We start from the raw sequence: 15,173 nt of genomic DNA on the forward strand, positions 1-15,173 counted from the left end.
TTTTGTCAACTCTTGGCTGCCATAACAACACGGCATCCAGGGATTCCACCGGAAGTCCCCACCATAGCCCCCCCCGGAAAGAACGAAAGAAGCTGTTTTGCTGCCCCAAGAAAAGCATCATGGCGGATGGTCTTTGGGACTACCACCGCGTCTGATCGGTCATGGCTGCCGAGTGCACCGGGTAATCGAAGCGCAGCGAGCGTCTCGGTTGTCAACTGGCCCGACTCGGCACCACCCCACACGTAGCTCAGAGCAAGGTACTCATGGCTTTCGGCGGGGACGATGCAACCCGACTCAACATTGATGAGCCAAACAGGGCGACCCAAGACCTCATTGCTTTCCTCCGGTAGTGCTCTTCGACATGCGGGATGATCCCGGTCGCAGGTAGAAAGCCATAGTAGAATCTCGTCTACGTCTATCCACTCAGGGTCGGGCTTGACTGGTTGGTCAGGAAGATTGGAGTCTGGGTGATTAAGCTCTTCTGTGCTGGAGTCTTCGCTAGCCATTTCGTCGACGTCGTTCGCAGTAGAGATAGAGAACCGCTAGTGTCAAGCTGGGAAAATGTGTCTATTCTAGGTCCTCCCGAGTGCAAATGATTTATCTAAGTTGAATCTTAGATGTGCGCAGTGAAGTGAATGTAGGGAAGCGGATAAAGGAGTAATACCGCCAGGACTTCAGGTTGCCTCAGCTTCCTGGTCGTGCTCGACGGTCTTGACGAGTGCGCCGAGGACCTCGGCAGTCTGGAAGCCAGGCACGAGATTCTTCGGTTCATCACCAAGGTCGCATCTAATGGTTCGCGGATCCTCGTAGCGAGCCGCGACCTGGCCGACATCCGCGCAGAGCTCGGTGGCTGCAGCTCCAAGCTTCAAGTCAGAGCCCCGGACCCAGATATGAGAGACTATGTTAGGGGACGACTTCACGGAATCGAGAAGCGTATCGCCCGGGCCCAAAGCTTTAAAGAGACCATCATTAGCAAAGTCGTTGACGATGCAGACGGGATGTGAGTTTTATCATGGTTTAGGGTCTTGAAAGTGGCCTGCTGATTTCTGACTTAATTGACCAGATTCCTGCTGGCCCGTCTGATGCTGGACATCCTCGCCCCGTCCAAGATCATAAACATTCGTCAGATCAAGAAGTTTCTCCAAGAACCGCAATGCGATCTGACTACAATGTACCAGGAAACCCTGGCTCGGATTATGTCCAACAACCGGGCCAGTGTTGACCTGGCACGCAAGACGCTCCTCTGGCTGTGCTACTCACATCGTCCTCTACATGAATCGGAGATCCAACACACACTGGCGACGGAGATAGGTGACGACGACTTCGATGTGGATGGAATAACTCCGGGTGAGCTGCTACAGGCGTGTTGTATGGGCATCGTTGTCTCCGACTGCGAAGGAATCTACAGCCTTTTCCATCAAACGTCGTACGACTTCTTCCGCAGCAGCCCAGAACTTGGCTCCGATGCGGCACACTGGCTCATCTCCAAGACATGTCTGTGCTACCTATCCTTCTCCACCATGAAAGATCAAAGTCCATGCCAAAGTCTCGAGACTCTTGAGAAGCGGAGGGAAACCCTCAGTCTGCTCGACTACGCCGCCAAGCACTGGGCCGACCACGCCCGGCAAGTCGAGAACGATATCGTTGACTCAATAGTATGCTTCATTAACGATGACGTGCTTCGCCAGTGCTTGACCCAGGCTTTTTATCACCGGGAGAGAGACGACAAGGAGTTGCAGCAGATGATGTTTGACTCGCTGCCGACGGGCTCGACAGCTCTCCAGGTCGCCTGTCGCAGCGGTCTACCTGTGACTGCGAAGAGGCTGCTTGCTGGAGACGAATACGCGAAGAGCGTGGCCCAAGCCGATGACCAAGGGTGGACACCCCTGATTATTGCCTCGTCATACGGGCACCTGGACTTGGTTGACCTTCTGCTTACCCACACAACTACCACCGGAGTCGTGAACGAGGACAACGAGAGTGAAGGTTCGGAGGCAGGCTCCACTGGGGAGAAAGACGTTGTAGGTCTCAACAAAGCGGACGAGGCGGGCTGGACCCCTCTCTTCTGGGCTGTCGTGAAAGGCAACGTGGCTGCAGCCGAAAAGCTACTGGCTGCGGGAGCCTCTACCAGCTTACAAGATAGAAGTAGCTGGACTCCGATTGATTGGGCTGCCTTCCGAGCCGACAGGCCGCTCGCCACGCTTCTTTTGCAATACACCTCGCTGCGCAGGCCTTGCTGCACGGAATCTCTGCGCCCACCTCGGGAGTTTTCGGCCATCTTCTTGGCGGCGGCAGCTGGAGATAACCAAACGGTCGAGTCGCTCTTGCAGCATGGGGCCACAGCCCCTATAAGCGCTGCTGTAATTGCGACAAATATTCTTCCTCGCTTCCTGAGTAAGGAACAAATGACTGTGAAGATGGATTACGAAAGTGGCGGCCCGAAAGTCTATTATGCCATCGCAGTCCCATCGGTGGTGATAGATACGAGCTTCAGTCAGATTATTTGCGTCGGCCATCCGGTCCGATCAGCTAGCTATCGTCAAAATGCTCGTCGAGCTCGGTTCGCCACTTGGCGCGGTAAAAGGCGAACTGAAAGACCGTAGTGCCCTTCACATAGCTGCTTGCTGTGGCAACAGTAGGATTTGTGAGTACCTCGTCTCTAGAGGGGGCTGACACGACATTGCAAGACGGAGACGGGCACACACCGTTGGATCTAGCCATCACCGTGGCGGCCATTCCATGCATTAAGATGTTCCTCGAGTGCCTGGACCCCCGAGCCAAGGGGCTTTCGAGGTTGATTGAGTGCGGCAATGCGCCAGCCGCGTTTCTATATGGCTGGGATCGGGCGATCAATAGTCGAAAGTTCAGCCGAAGCAAATCAGAAAACATGATGTGGTCTCGGCCGGACCCACGTGTGCGACAAGACTCTTTGCACATGTTGGAAGCGTCAAGGCCATTCACAGCAGTAGACTCCTTGGCTTGCAACCTGTCACGGGATAATGTGATCGATTCAACGACGGAACAAGACGGTGACGACGTCGACGACGACTCAGCGATCGAAATCCTGCGTGTCCTTCTCGATCGGGGTTGCGACGTAAATGCTGTAGGACCAAGCGACTATCGACCTCTGCATGTCGCCTGCAGGCTTTCCAATCCCAAGCTGGTTTCATTCCTTGTCGACAATGGCGCCGATGTCAATGTTTCGGCGCCTAACGGGGACACGTATCTGATCATCGCGTGTCACGCAAATATCGTCTCGCTCGATGTTCTGAGGGTTCTCCTGAAAGCGGGCGCCGACATCAACGCCAATAAGGGATCCAGTTACCAAGGGCGGCATTCAGCCTTTCCCTCGGCCCTTCTCGAGGCGTGCCGCAATGCACCCGCCGAGGTTGTCCGATTTCTCATTGCAAGCGGTGCTCACGTTAATACTTACGACTGCCTCGCGCGGCATCCCCTCCACATTGTCTGCGGTAGGAGCCTCCGAGACCCTGCAACTCGTGACGGCACCGTAGAACTCATTGAACACGTGCTTGGTTTGTCAGACCCAGATATCCTATCAAGCAAATGTTACCGGGACCACGAGGCCATCTCATGGGGCGAAAGCTTTCGTCGCCTGGTCAGCGAGTTTGGAGCGGACCCGGTAGCCCTGGTCGACAATAATCCCATCATCATATATAGCCTGAGGCAGTATTCCTGGAAGAGGAGAGCCGCCAGCGACGGCTTCGAGAACGACCTGGTGGCCCTGTTGGAGGCGGGAGCCGACATCAATGCCGTTGACGAGTATAAGGAGACGGCGTTGAACGTTGCCACCAGCATGGAAATGGATCTCGAGTTCATGCGGATTCTGCTACAACACGGAGCGGAACCTGGAATTTGCCCGAACTAGTCGTCAGATGAGATGGAGAGATATAAAGAGATGATGGCGATGCTACCAGAGCTTGCCACCCACACGGTGACGTCTGAAGATGCGTCGTAGTTGAGGACCATGCACAAAGAGCGAGCCCCCTTACTGGCAACGGGCACATGAAATTATGGGCACGAATTGAGGTTCATGTGAGTGTCAGTTGGTTTACTACGTATCTAAGAAACATAATGTTCCCAACAAGCAAGATAGTATCCCAAATGAGTCATCGAAGCCTGGCCGACCGCCCAACCCCCCTCACCCAACCAGAGATGACTTGAACCCTATTGTGCCCAAGTTGGCGGGGGAGCTCGGTATCGAAGAAAGCGTCGGCGGGGCTGGAAAAATCGTAGTGGAATATTTAAATCGATGGGGTTCCTGCTGCTTCTCACTTTTATGGGGTCAGCCAAAAGGCTGCCCCAAAGGTGGTCAAACTGGATCATTACAAGAAAAAAAACTAATCAACTGCCGAGCCCTCCCCAATGCCCCAGCCACCAGGGTATGCTCGGCATCATACGGTCTGATGTTTCAATCCACCTACCTTTTGTTTGTGAGACCTGGGTGGTTCCAGCGAGGATCGATCGAAGGGTAGTCGAGGCAAGGGATCATTCAAACAGTGACCGATGATGAGGAGAGTCTGACGTTCACGGAACTGCTTGTCGGTGGCAGCAGGCGAAGGACTCCGGCAAGACCTGAGGTCAAGATACGAACCTCAAGTGAGAAGGGCGAGAGTGTGTGCAATGGCTGTGAATGGTTGACGCAGAGGCATGGTCAGGAGAGTTGACGCAGGCAAGGAGAGAGTGAGGACCTGATGCGAATCTCGAGTGAGAGGGGCAAAGGATGTGTGCGCAGTAGATGTGGATCGTTGCCATGTGTGCAAAGGTTGGAGGCCGCGAAGTCGACGAAGGACCAAGGAGAGATTGCGAAGACAAGACGATAATGGACATGTCGATGCTGAGAACAAGAGAGTGTGCACGACCGAAGAAGAGATGGTCAAACGAAGTGGTGATGGTGATGGAGGAGGTGGGTGATGATGGACAAGATTCAAGGGAGACAGAGTGGGAGAGACCAGGGTATTTATACCTCAGATTTTGGGCAGATTTGGCAATTGGCAAGTCCTCGCAACGAAACCTAGCTTGGGAAGTTACTGTTGCGGAAGAGATCTCGCAGGAGGGCACGAATACGCGGCTTCTTGAAGGCGAAGCACGCTGAGGTAGGCCATCGCGTCCGATGATCACCAATCGTCATCATATTCTGGGTGACTACCGTGACTGCGGCTCGGCAGCTTCTCATACAGCTTCAAGGGTTCCAGCGGACCTGGCCAGGCTTCCTTCCATCTCTTACCAGCAGACGGGTGATGTTGGCTCATGGATCAAGGAAGGCGACCATTGATGCCTACCTCCAGCAAGATCATCTCCCCATACATACATGATCAGGAAGTTACAACAGTTGGGTATGTTCAACGCGGGAATGCGTAAATGTCGAGACGACAAGTGTTGACCGTCCGTCAACCGAGGCAACGATACGTACGACACTTCCAGTTTCGTGGCACAACACTCCAAGTAAGGAGGTACCTGCACGCCAAATCACTTCAGATCATAGCTTTGGAGGGTGAGGTATGCAGTGAATCGAATACTACTTAGCTATTGCGGAACGGGCAATTCAAGATACGTTGATGCAATGGAGGTTCAACTCCGGCGGGAGGCGAAGGCCTTTCCTGGCGGAAGCAGTTGGTCTTGCCTTGGATTGGACTGACCGCCAGGACATGGCTTTCGATTGGGCTTATGGGAGCAGCTTTTTCTGGCAAGATATTACTGAGAAGGGAGAAGGAGGCGAGGAGTACTTCCTTTCAGCGAAACAGCTGCACTTACCTAAGAGTTCAATTAGGTAGGCACACATACGCTTCTGGCTTCTGGAATGTTCTTCGATTGCGTTATGAATGTTCGTGGTTTGGTACTTTCCTATCTAGGCCTTTACTTCATCAAAGCTACGTAAGTACGTACTTTCAGTCGTGTATGAAGTGGGTACCGAGGTAGGCAAGTATGATTGATTGACTGCCCAAGGTGGAGGCTGGTGCTGATAATTGAAGGAAGCACGGCCGAACGGTACCGAATAGCTACCTTGTAGTCTGGAAAAGGGGCTAAATCCGTTGAGGTCCAACATCGACGCAGGCGGCAAGCCCACCTCCAATGATTTGAAGGCAGACAAATCAAGATTTCTGGTATGGCGATGAGACCAGACGAATAATATCCGGTTTGATGAGTGGAAAACCTATGTCTGTATTGACAAGTTGGCATATGTTGTGGCTAACTTGTTATGGTTCCGGGTCTTTTTTCAACGCCTAACTAGCCTCGACCCAAGCCTAACATAGAAACATTCATCTACACAGTGCTCAACAATGCAATATTTTCCAGATGATCCCCGACATGCCCAACATAATGTTCCAGGTCCTCCAGCCTCAGCGAACACAAGGGGCAACGATGCATCTGCGGCAAGATATTAACGCGCTCACCTCTGCGGACCAAATCAGCCAGAACTCCCGGATCTTCCTCCACCGTCGCTGCCGCCGAAACGACAGTATTCGTTTCCTCGTGGTTGTTGTCGTCACGCGGGTGGTTTGGCGGTCGCGTCGGCGGTGATAGAGGATAGCGGGGGTGTACCGCCCGCAGATGCTGTCTGAGACCCCGAGGCAGCGGGAAGCATCGGCGCGCCTTTCTGCACCCGACGACCGGGCAGAGCCAGACGGTGTCGCAGTGGGCTTCGAATACGTGCCATGCCCAGTCCGCGCGGGCAGCGTACGTCCGGTTCGGAACGCGGGGGTCCTCGACTAGACACACGAATGGGCAGAGGTCCTCGAAGACGTGCTCCCTAGTCAGGTAATTAGTAAGTCACCCTTGGCGGGGCTTTCTATCTGCTTAGGCGGGGAACGATATATAACATGAAAGAAGGAGGAAGGGCTGCTGGGGGTAGGTGAGTGCATACTCCCAAGTCTTCGCCTTCCAAAACCCCTCATCGAACTTCTCGCGGCAAATGCAGCACTCCTGCCGGTCGAGCATGAGCGGTATCTCTCGCTTCACATGCTCTATTTTGACCCCCGGAATATCCTCTATACCCGAAAATCTTTTCATCTGGCGTTCCCAAAGGGGCGAGCGTTTGGCTTTCAAGAAGCGCTGCCGCCGGGCGACGACATGCAGCAGCCGCTGCAGCACGACGGACGGTTCGAAATGTTCTTCTTCCTGCTCCACTTCCGGCCCCGCCCCCGACGACGAAAGCCTCGGCGCGAAGATTCGGAGAAGATTGATGGTGATGAGCCTGGTCATGTGTTCTTCTTCCGAGGGCTTGTCTCGCGCGGGAGCGAAAGAGTCCCACCACTTGAAACCCGGTACGCCTCCGCCCAGCGTTTCTTGCCCGCGCAGCACCAGCTCCCTACAAGCCTGCTCGATCCGTGCGCCGGCCCGCGCGATCCGAGCATCCCGCGCTTCGGCCCGCTGGGCGTCGTCAGCGTCGTCACGATCCTCCTGCTGGTCTAAGTCGGCCGGGGGAGATTGGTGAATCGTTCGTAGGACTTGCTGTATCCGTGCTTTAGCCACTCGATCCAGAGCGGCCAATCCGCGGGACTGCTCCTTCCCTAGTTGAGCAAGACCCCTGACTTGAGAGCAGCCAATCCCGGATTAGTATTCATTCACCCAGTTTAGATGGCAGGTTACACATACCTGTTCTGCTCATCATCGTATTGTAGGCCCTATCCATAGCGCCAAACAGTTGGTCCTGGTGATCCGACCCCTTTCCCCTGAGATAGTCGAATGCCGGACTCCTGGGAATGCCGAGATCTTCCCACTCGTCGCACCAGACCTTGATCAGTCGTATACGCTCGTTGATTGGGTCCGGTAGCAATAATGTTTCGAGCACCGGAAAGGCGCCTTGAAGCATGGCGTAGCTCTCCAGGAGCTGGTAGGCACTGTTCATTCGAGCCATCATTTGGCTCCAAGATAAACAAGAAATTTCGTTGGCTATGTAGATAGCGGTGGGTGCGCTATGGGCAGGGGAAAGGAACATGCACTTAGAATCAGCACAGGAGGCACGCCCGTTTTTTGGATGAGATTCATTGTTTCTCTGGGTTCCAGTTTGTCGCATCTCCGTTGGTTTGCCCAGCAAATTCTACGACCAACATGCAAATTGACAAAGAGATCGTGCGCGTACATCAAACCAACCGTGGACCTGCCACGATCGAGTTGGTGTTCAGTCGCTGAGATGATGTTGCTGCTTTGCGATGCCCAATGGCAGGAAACGCAGTTGCTGTTCAAGGGCAAGCACTCTTTGGGCAAATCGCGGTCACATAAACCAATCCAAACATGTTGTCGTACAATTTCATATTGATATTTTGAGGACCTAGTAATCGTCTCCACGGCTGATGACCTCCTTGACGGTAGGTCGCAGCAGGATGGTGTGCTCCCATTGAGCAGAGTAGGAACCCTTCTTGTCCACCAGCGGGGGTAGTCTTCGACAATCCCGGATTGTACGAGATTGTTGAGCTGGAACAAAATTTAGCACAATAGGCCCGTCGTCAGAAGGCTCAGGATTACTTACACCTAATAAGTACTTCTCCTGTCCGATGCGGTCGAGATACCTGCGGCAGAAGGGGAGAGTGCTGAAGTTGTTCTTGATGACCCTGAGGAGCGACTTGGCCGAGTTCAGGCGCAGGTCGACCTTGGGCGCGTCTTGGCGGAGGGCGTAGTGGGAGACCTCGCCCGAATCCGTGACGTGGCCGGTACCGGTGGTGCCGAAGGTCTCGATGGCGAAGACGTCGCCCTCCTCCATCTTGGTCGTGTCGGATGTCTTGACGATCGGCACGCTCTTGGTGCCGTGGATGCTGTAGGGGTGGATCGTGTGACCGGCGAGGCCGCGGATCGACTTGACGGGGTACGAGGTGCCGTTGATCTCGCACTCGTAGCTCTCCATGGCCTCCTGGATCAGGCCGCCGAGCTCGCCCAGGCGGACGTCGATGCCGGCGTTCTTAACGCCCGTGTTGGTCGCGTCCTTGACGGCGGCCAGGAGGTTGTCGTACATGGGGTCGAAGGCCATGGTGAAGGCGCTGTCGACGATGCAGCCGTTGACATGGACGCCGATGTCGACCTTCATGACGTTGTTCTGCTGCAGGATGGTCTTGTTGCCGGCGTTGGGGCTGAAGTGGGCGGCGATGTGGTCGAGGTTGAGGCCGGTGGGGAAGCCCATGCCGGCCTTGATGGCGTCGCCCTCGGCGAGGCCGTCGTGGCCGACGAGGCGGCGGACGCTGTCCTCGATGCCGTTGGCGATCTCGGTCAGGCTCTGGCCGGGCTTGATGTTCTTCTGGGCCCACTGGCGGACCTGGCGATGGGTCTCGGCGGCGTGGCGGTAGTCGCTGAGCCACTCGGTGTTGAGGGTCTCGAGGTGGCGCTTCTCCTCGCTGGTGGTGCGGTAGCGGTTCTCGTCGACGTACTCCTCCTCCTGGCCGGCGGGGTAGCTGTTGTTGGGGAACAGGGTCGAGATCAGGACGCTCGGCGGGTCGGTCTGGGCCGTCGGGGCCTTCTTCTTCTTCCGGGGCTTGCGCTTCTTGTTCTTCTTCTTCTTGGCGGCGCCCTCGGCGGTGCCGGCTGCGGCGTCGTCGCCGTCGTCGTCCGAGTCTTCGCCGCCCGAGTGCTCCTCAGCAGCAGCGGCGCCATTTGCGGCGGCAGCCTTTGCGTCGGCTGCGTCGGCGCCGTTGCTGACTGCGCGCGAGCAAACACAAACACATACAATTAGACCAAACGATTCATCGCAATTGAAGGTGGCAAAACGCGACGACGGCGAGGCTTACCACTCAGCTTCTTGAGCTCGTCTACCGGAGCTTGCGCGGCCATTTTGGGGATTTGTGCGCGAATGGACTGGGAATATCCGTCAACAAGTTTTTGGCCGCTTGCGACCTTGTACCCCGCCAACTTTTGTAGTGCCCGCCGCCTGCAGCGATAAGATAACAAACGGGAATCGTCAAAAGGGCGTCAACCAGCACCAACACCCAACGGGCATTTAGTGGAGGCTCCAACGGCGCAACCACCAATGCATCGGCCCTACTACCTGCAAATGGTCGCCAAAAGGGACAATAGGACCGTTTGTCATACAAGCAAATCTGACGAGATTTTCTCATACTGTCCTTGAAGTCAGAGTAAACTGGTATGATGGTATTAGCATTGAAACTAATTCATTGCCAACTACCGCCAGCCACCATCCCACTATCGCTCTCCCTTGGCAGCTTATTCCCGCCCCTAATTATTTAGCGCCAGTCCTACCACCCCGAAATAGAGCCAACTTCGCCCCTCAGAGACCGAGATGAAGAACAGAGCAGATTTTAACTAACACCCTCTAAAAACACTTCAAATACTCTTATGTGCTCGAGAGGTAAGCAGCGTTTATACCTCTTCAAGTCTACTCCACACTGACCGTATTCCCGCTGTCGCATGACATGATTACTTTCGGCCAAACCAAGCATCTTGAATAACACGATTAGGCCTCGTAGCTTCCTGTCTCTATTACCTCCAACCCCTTGGTGTTGAACCAGTGCTTGAAAACGGCATGAATGAGTTTCATAAGAGCCGACTGTCACCCTATATTTCGAAGCCACGGATAGTGTCCACCGTAGCGCGACACACATCACATGCCACTGCAGGTGCCGACGGCCCCGGCCGCCAACGGGGCAGAGGACCCGATAGAGATTCACCCCGCAAAAACCAGGCGATCTCGAATGGGAAGGTTGCAATGCCGAGTCCTTCACAGCAGGAAAGCGTGCATGACATCTTCATTTATAGACTGCCGACGGGCGGTTGTTTCTTGCATTGCCACCAATCAGATAATCGAGAGATGACGCGCCGCGACCATGTCCCGGAGAGAGGGGTGCGCATGTACAAAATGCCCCCGATGGCCCTGATCTGCACCCGCCGGAGTTCCCATTTCTTCCTCGCTCATTGGAAGGATCAACTCGAGAGATACAGCTGGATTGCAACAAGTATCAGCCACGATGCATCTGTTAAGTAGTATGCGGGCGGCATTGGCCTGCATCCTCCTGCTAGGAACCGCCGTGGCCTCCGCCGCCGCGCCCAAGACCATGTTCCTCTTCAAGGACGTGCTGCAGTCCAACACAACAGCCCTCACGACCTCGGGTTTCAACACCCTCCTCATCTTCCGCATCGGCCTGACCGACGCGGGCGACCTGGTCTACTACTCCACCGGCGACGCGGGCGAAGCCGTCGACGCCCCCGTCGTGAGCGATGGCGTCTACACCGGCGGGTCCGCCTTGTCCGACAAGATCCGCTCCTTCAAGACTGCCGCCAACACCCTGGTCGACCGCGTCGAGGTCTCGCTCGTGTCGCACGACACCACCTTCCAAATCATCCGCGACCTCGTCGCGGCCGAGGGCACGGGGCCCGAGTCGACGCTGTACCGTAACTTCGCCGCGCTGCGCACCGCGTGGTCCCTCGACGCCCTCAACAACGACGACGAGGGCGTATACGACCTGGCCAGCACCGTCGCCTTCGCGCAGATGCTCGGCGGGCTGGGGCTCAAGTACACCATCGCGCCCTACACCAACCGGGCCTTCTGGGCCGACGCCCTGAGCCGCATCAACACCGACAACAACTCTCAACTACTGGACCACGTCTACCTACAAGTCTACGACGGCGGCGCGGGCAACGACCCGGCGTCCTGGAAGAGCGCCCTGGGCGGCATGAAGATCGCGCCGGTCGAGTGGGTCGTCAACGATGCCAAGCCGTACGAGGGCACGAGTCCCGACGCGGCGCGGGCCGAGTTCGCCGAGTGGTTCGCCGAAGGGTCCATCGAGGGGGCGGGGTACTGGAACGACTACGATGTCGAGAAGATGGGATCGTCGTACACCGAGTACGGGAACGTGCTGACCGACGTCTTCGGCTAGATACTCGAGCCGGGCCCTGTTCACCGCATGTGGGGGCGTGGTGCGGCAGTCCGTGTGGCTCGGTGGGCCACCACTATCAATCAACACCCGCAACTTGCCGATCGATCTTTTTGGGCACGTGGGCTAAGGTTCCCATGTGTGCGAAAAGCTGGTTTGCCCGTACCTCGTAAGTGTTGTGTGCGGGCCGTAGCCTCTCAGGACCTACTTCGCTCAGTAGAGGGAACTGGCCCCCTGCTCGGTCTCTTGCGCCACGCAAAGCCAACAGGATGCCAAGTACATAGTCACCCAAGCTGGATTCTTCAAAAATCATAGGCCATCGTACAAAATAGCACCCATGAGGCTTGGAGTGAGAAGCTCTACCATGCGATAGGATGTGGCTACGATGTGGCCAAAAAGATCAAAAACATACAACACCGAGGATTCCCAGGTCGTCACCGACCCTAGTACTAATTCGGCTCTCTGTTGCTTATATATGGGAGAGCGGACGGGATCCCTAGTATTCAGCAGGATATGGTCGTATGTGAAAAGATTTAGCTTACTGACGGATTATGTCTTCTTTGTATCCAGACAACGACGCGAAATGGGTCTCTACACAGGTGACTTGAGTGCCCGTATAAACACACGACCTCGTTCTACGAGTTCGAGTCGATTTCTGGGGCTTTCAACGACAAATCCGTGATGTGGCACCTTGTGGCCCCCTGCATCCCTATCTGCGTCACCCAGGAGTCGACTAGCGGAATATCTTCGGGTTCCGCTTTGGTATGCCAGTTGGTCACATCCCCAAGCCTACGTCTGCAGCTTCTTAGTAACACATACTATTTGCATCTATCAAGGGCTACATGCAAGGGGACGGCAGCTACCCTGCTAGACCGGACCCGGGGGTAAGGCACAGGTCTGTTTGCTTTGCGAGCTGACCAATCAGGTCGCTTGGTTGGGAGCCTCTCACATGAATCCCATGTAGATGGAATACACTATCAGGCCATAGACGACACCGCCGAAGAATTCAACGTTGGAAGCTTGCATTCAACCTTTGCTACCTGTAGTATATAAAGATCTACCGGTTCTCCCCTCCATCGAACATCTTTCTCCCCATTCCTCATCACATGGCTCGCTCAGTACCAGTTACTCTCATATCTAACCCACCACTATCGCTTCCCGAAGAAGACCGTGACCATGACGGACACGACAGAGTTCGTCACACCGGCGCAGTACTCACTTCCCTCGTCGCCGGCCGACCAAGAACTGACTCCGTTGGACTTGGTCGTGCCGAGAATGTACGGCACCCGCTGGATCTTGGCCTTTCCTCTATCACCTGAAGCCGACAAGTCACAAACGTTCGAAGCCCCTTTGCTTACCAACACGCCCAGAACCATGCCCTAACTTACTAATGTTTTTCCAGACACGAAAATCTGCGTCAGGGGTTGGCGCATACCATCCATGCTATCCCATGGATTGCCGGAAGCATTGTGAGTTCACCCTACCACGGTCAGCTTCCAACACACCCGGCTTTTTACTAATCTGCCATCAACACGAAAAGGGGTTGAAAGAAGGTTCTGATCCCGCCCAAGAGCGGGTTCGGATTCTGGACTCCGCCAGCGGCGGTGTTATGCTGAGGTTGGTGCTCTATACATATAAGATCATGACAAGGTCCAACATGCACTAACATGGTCAATAGATACAAAGATCTGCGCGAGGATCTGCCGTCATACGACGACCTGAAAGAAAAGAACTTTCCCCTCGATAAGCTGCCCAACGACAAAGTGTCCCCTGTTGGCGTCATGGCAGAGCCGCCCGCGCCAGTCATGGCAGCCCAGGCCAACTTCATCAAAGGCGGCCTTTTGCTTACGGTTGCCCTCCACCACTCAGCGGGGGATGCCACGGCCCTCGAGACCATCCTAAGCGCCTGGGCCCAGAACACGGCAGCCACCGCGGCCGCCAGTGGCAGCAATAACAGCAGCAGTGGCAGTGTGTTCACATCCTGCGACGCCCCATCCAACGACCGGAGCATTCTGATGCAAGGCACCCCGCCCGAGTCCATGGCCGAATTTCCCGAGTACGTCCTCCGCCCCAACGAGAAGCAGTTATCGCTTGTCGTAGACGAGACGGCGGCGACGGCGGCGGCAGCTTTCCAGCTCCCGCCCATGTCGGGCCGCATCTTCTACTTCTCCGCCGCCAAGCTCGCAGACCTCAAGCGTGAGGCGGCCGCCTACTCCACCAACGATGCTCTGTGCGCCTTCCTCTGGTGCCAAATGACAACGGCCCGCAACCCCGCTGCTTCTTCTTCGTCATCTTCTGCCACGGAAGGCAAAGTCTCGGCTTTCACCTCCGCCGTCAACATCCGCGGCCGCACGAACCCGCCCCTACCGTCGAGTTATCTGGGCAACGCGTCCCTGCCCAGCATGACGGACCGGCTCCCCGTGTCGGAGCTGATTACCGGCCCGTCCGAATCCAACACAGCCGCGGCGCCCACCGGGCCGCTGAAACGCGCCGCCGCAGCCATCCGCGCCTCGCTGCAGCGGTACCAGTCGCCGACCCGCGTGCCCCAGACTATCGGGCTGCTGGGGTCGCGGGCCGACCCGTCGGACTACAAGCATACGTTTCGCGCGTTCCTGGGCCCGGACGTGGTGGCCTCGTCCTGGTCCGACATCCGGCTCTTGGCGGACGGCAATAACTGGGGCGGCGAGATGGGCGCGCCCGAGGTCTTCCGGATCCCGGGCGATGACGCGGATGGGGCTGTCGTGATTATGCCGCGGCGGCCCGGGGAGGACGGGTTGGAGGTGGTGGTGGGGTTGGAGCTGGGGGCCATGAGGAGACTGTTGGAGAGTAAGGAGTTCCGGCGGGTTGCGGAGGTTCGGTGCTAGGGCTGGTTGAGACGTGGGATTCATGGATTTGCTTCAGGGCCTAGAGGATGCTACAGAATGATGATATCTGCTCCATACATTACTTACTTAAGCATACCATATGAATCAATTAATACGCTTAATTATCGGATTCCACATAGAGAGATGCCTAAGATCGGAGGTTCTCGGAAGGCCAGTAGTTTGAGATGTCAATCGGATGAAGGGCCAAATGGGTTGAGGCTTTTCCATCCAAAGCAGGTACACTTGCCCATTGTACACTGGCATGAGAGTACGGGAGACTCCGGGTTTTCAACCTTATGATGTAGTCGGGCGTGCCTTCTTTCATACTGTCAGATTGCATACAGTCCTGCCAAGATCCAATGCATCGACATCCAATGTGATTTCAGATCATCTGGTAAGAAATGAAACGATATGGCACATTTTGATCCAATGTCAGAATGGAAAAGTAAATGGGTAGGTACATGATGATAATAAG

General features: G+C 55.6%; 6 protein-coding genes across 6 annotated transcripts; 3 read left to right on the forward strand and 3 right to left on the reverse strand.

Annotated features, from left to right (window-relative positions):
* Window positions 1-5: 5 nt before the first annotated feature.
* Window positions 6-506, reverse strand: PG986_011372 (uncharacterized protein; the record flags this gene model as incomplete). The annotated part of the gene is made up of 1 exon (XM_066847594.1): window positions 6-506. The coding sequence occupies one exon, from the start codon at window positions 504-506 to the stop codon at window positions 6-8; it is 501 nt and encodes a 166-aa protein (XP_066697085.1).
* A 111-nt stretch (window positions 507-617) lies between these two features.
* PG986_011373 (uncharacterized protein) lies at window positions 618-3,886 on the forward strand (the record flags this gene model as incomplete). The annotated part of the gene is made up of 4 exons (XM_066847595.1): window positions 618-631; window positions 689-1,000; window positions 1,064-2,577; window positions 2,640-3,886. The coding sequence occupies 4 exons, from the start codon at window positions 618-620 to the stop codon at window positions 3,884-3,886; spliced, it is 3,087 nt and encodes a 1,028-aa protein (XP_066697086.1).
* Window positions 3,887-6,282: 2,396 nt separating this feature from the next.
* On the reverse strand, window positions 6,283-7,876 carry PG986_011374 (uncharacterized protein; the record flags this gene model as incomplete). The annotated part of the gene is made up of 3 exons (XM_066847596.1): window positions 6,283-6,769; window positions 6,884-7,550; window positions 7,615-7,876. The coding sequence occupies 3 exons, from the start codon at window positions 7,874-7,876 to the stop codon at window positions 6,283-6,285; spliced, it is 1,416 nt and encodes a 471-aa protein (XP_066697087.1).
* Window positions 7,877-8,290: 414 nt separating this feature from the next.
* Window positions 8,291-9,777, reverse strand: PG986_011375 (methionine aminopeptidase; the record flags this gene model as incomplete). Its single annotated transcript, XM_066847597.1, has 2 exons — window positions 8,291-9,645; window positions 9,735-9,777. The coding sequence occupies 2 exons, from the start codon at window positions 9,775-9,777 to the stop codon at window positions 8,291-8,293; spliced, it is 1,398 nt and encodes a 465-aa protein (XP_066697088.1).
* A 1,151-nt stretch (window positions 9,778-10,928) lies between these two features.
* Window positions 10,929-11,837, forward strand: PG986_011376 (uncharacterized protein; the record flags this gene model as incomplete). Its single annotated transcript, XM_066847598.1, has 1 exon — window positions 10,929-11,837. One exon carries the CDS (start codon window positions 10,929-10,931, stop codon window positions 11,835-11,837), a length of 909 nt encoding a protein of 302 aa, XP_066697089.1.
* Window positions 11,838-13,010: 1,173 nt separating this feature from the next.
* On the forward strand, window positions 13,011-14,698 carry PG986_011377 (uncharacterized protein; the record flags this gene model as incomplete). Its single annotated transcript, XM_066847599.1, has 4 exons — window positions 13,011-13,171; window positions 13,237-13,303; window positions 13,375-13,451; window positions 13,513-14,698. The coding sequence occupies 4 exons, from the start codon at window positions 13,011-13,013 to the stop codon at window positions 14,696-14,698; spliced, it is 1,491 nt and encodes a 496-aa protein (XP_066697090.1).
* Between the last annotated feature and the right edge of the window lie 475 nt (window positions 14,699-15,173).

The sequence above is a fragment of the Apiospora aurea genome (genome assembly GCF_038362705.1).
Source record: "Apiospora aurea strain CBS 24483 chromosome Unknown utg000007l_segment0_segment0, whole genome shotgun sequence".
Lineage (NCBI taxonomy): Eukaryota > Fungi > Ascomycota > Sordariomycetes > Amphisphaeriales > Apiosporaceae > Apiospora > Apiospora aurea.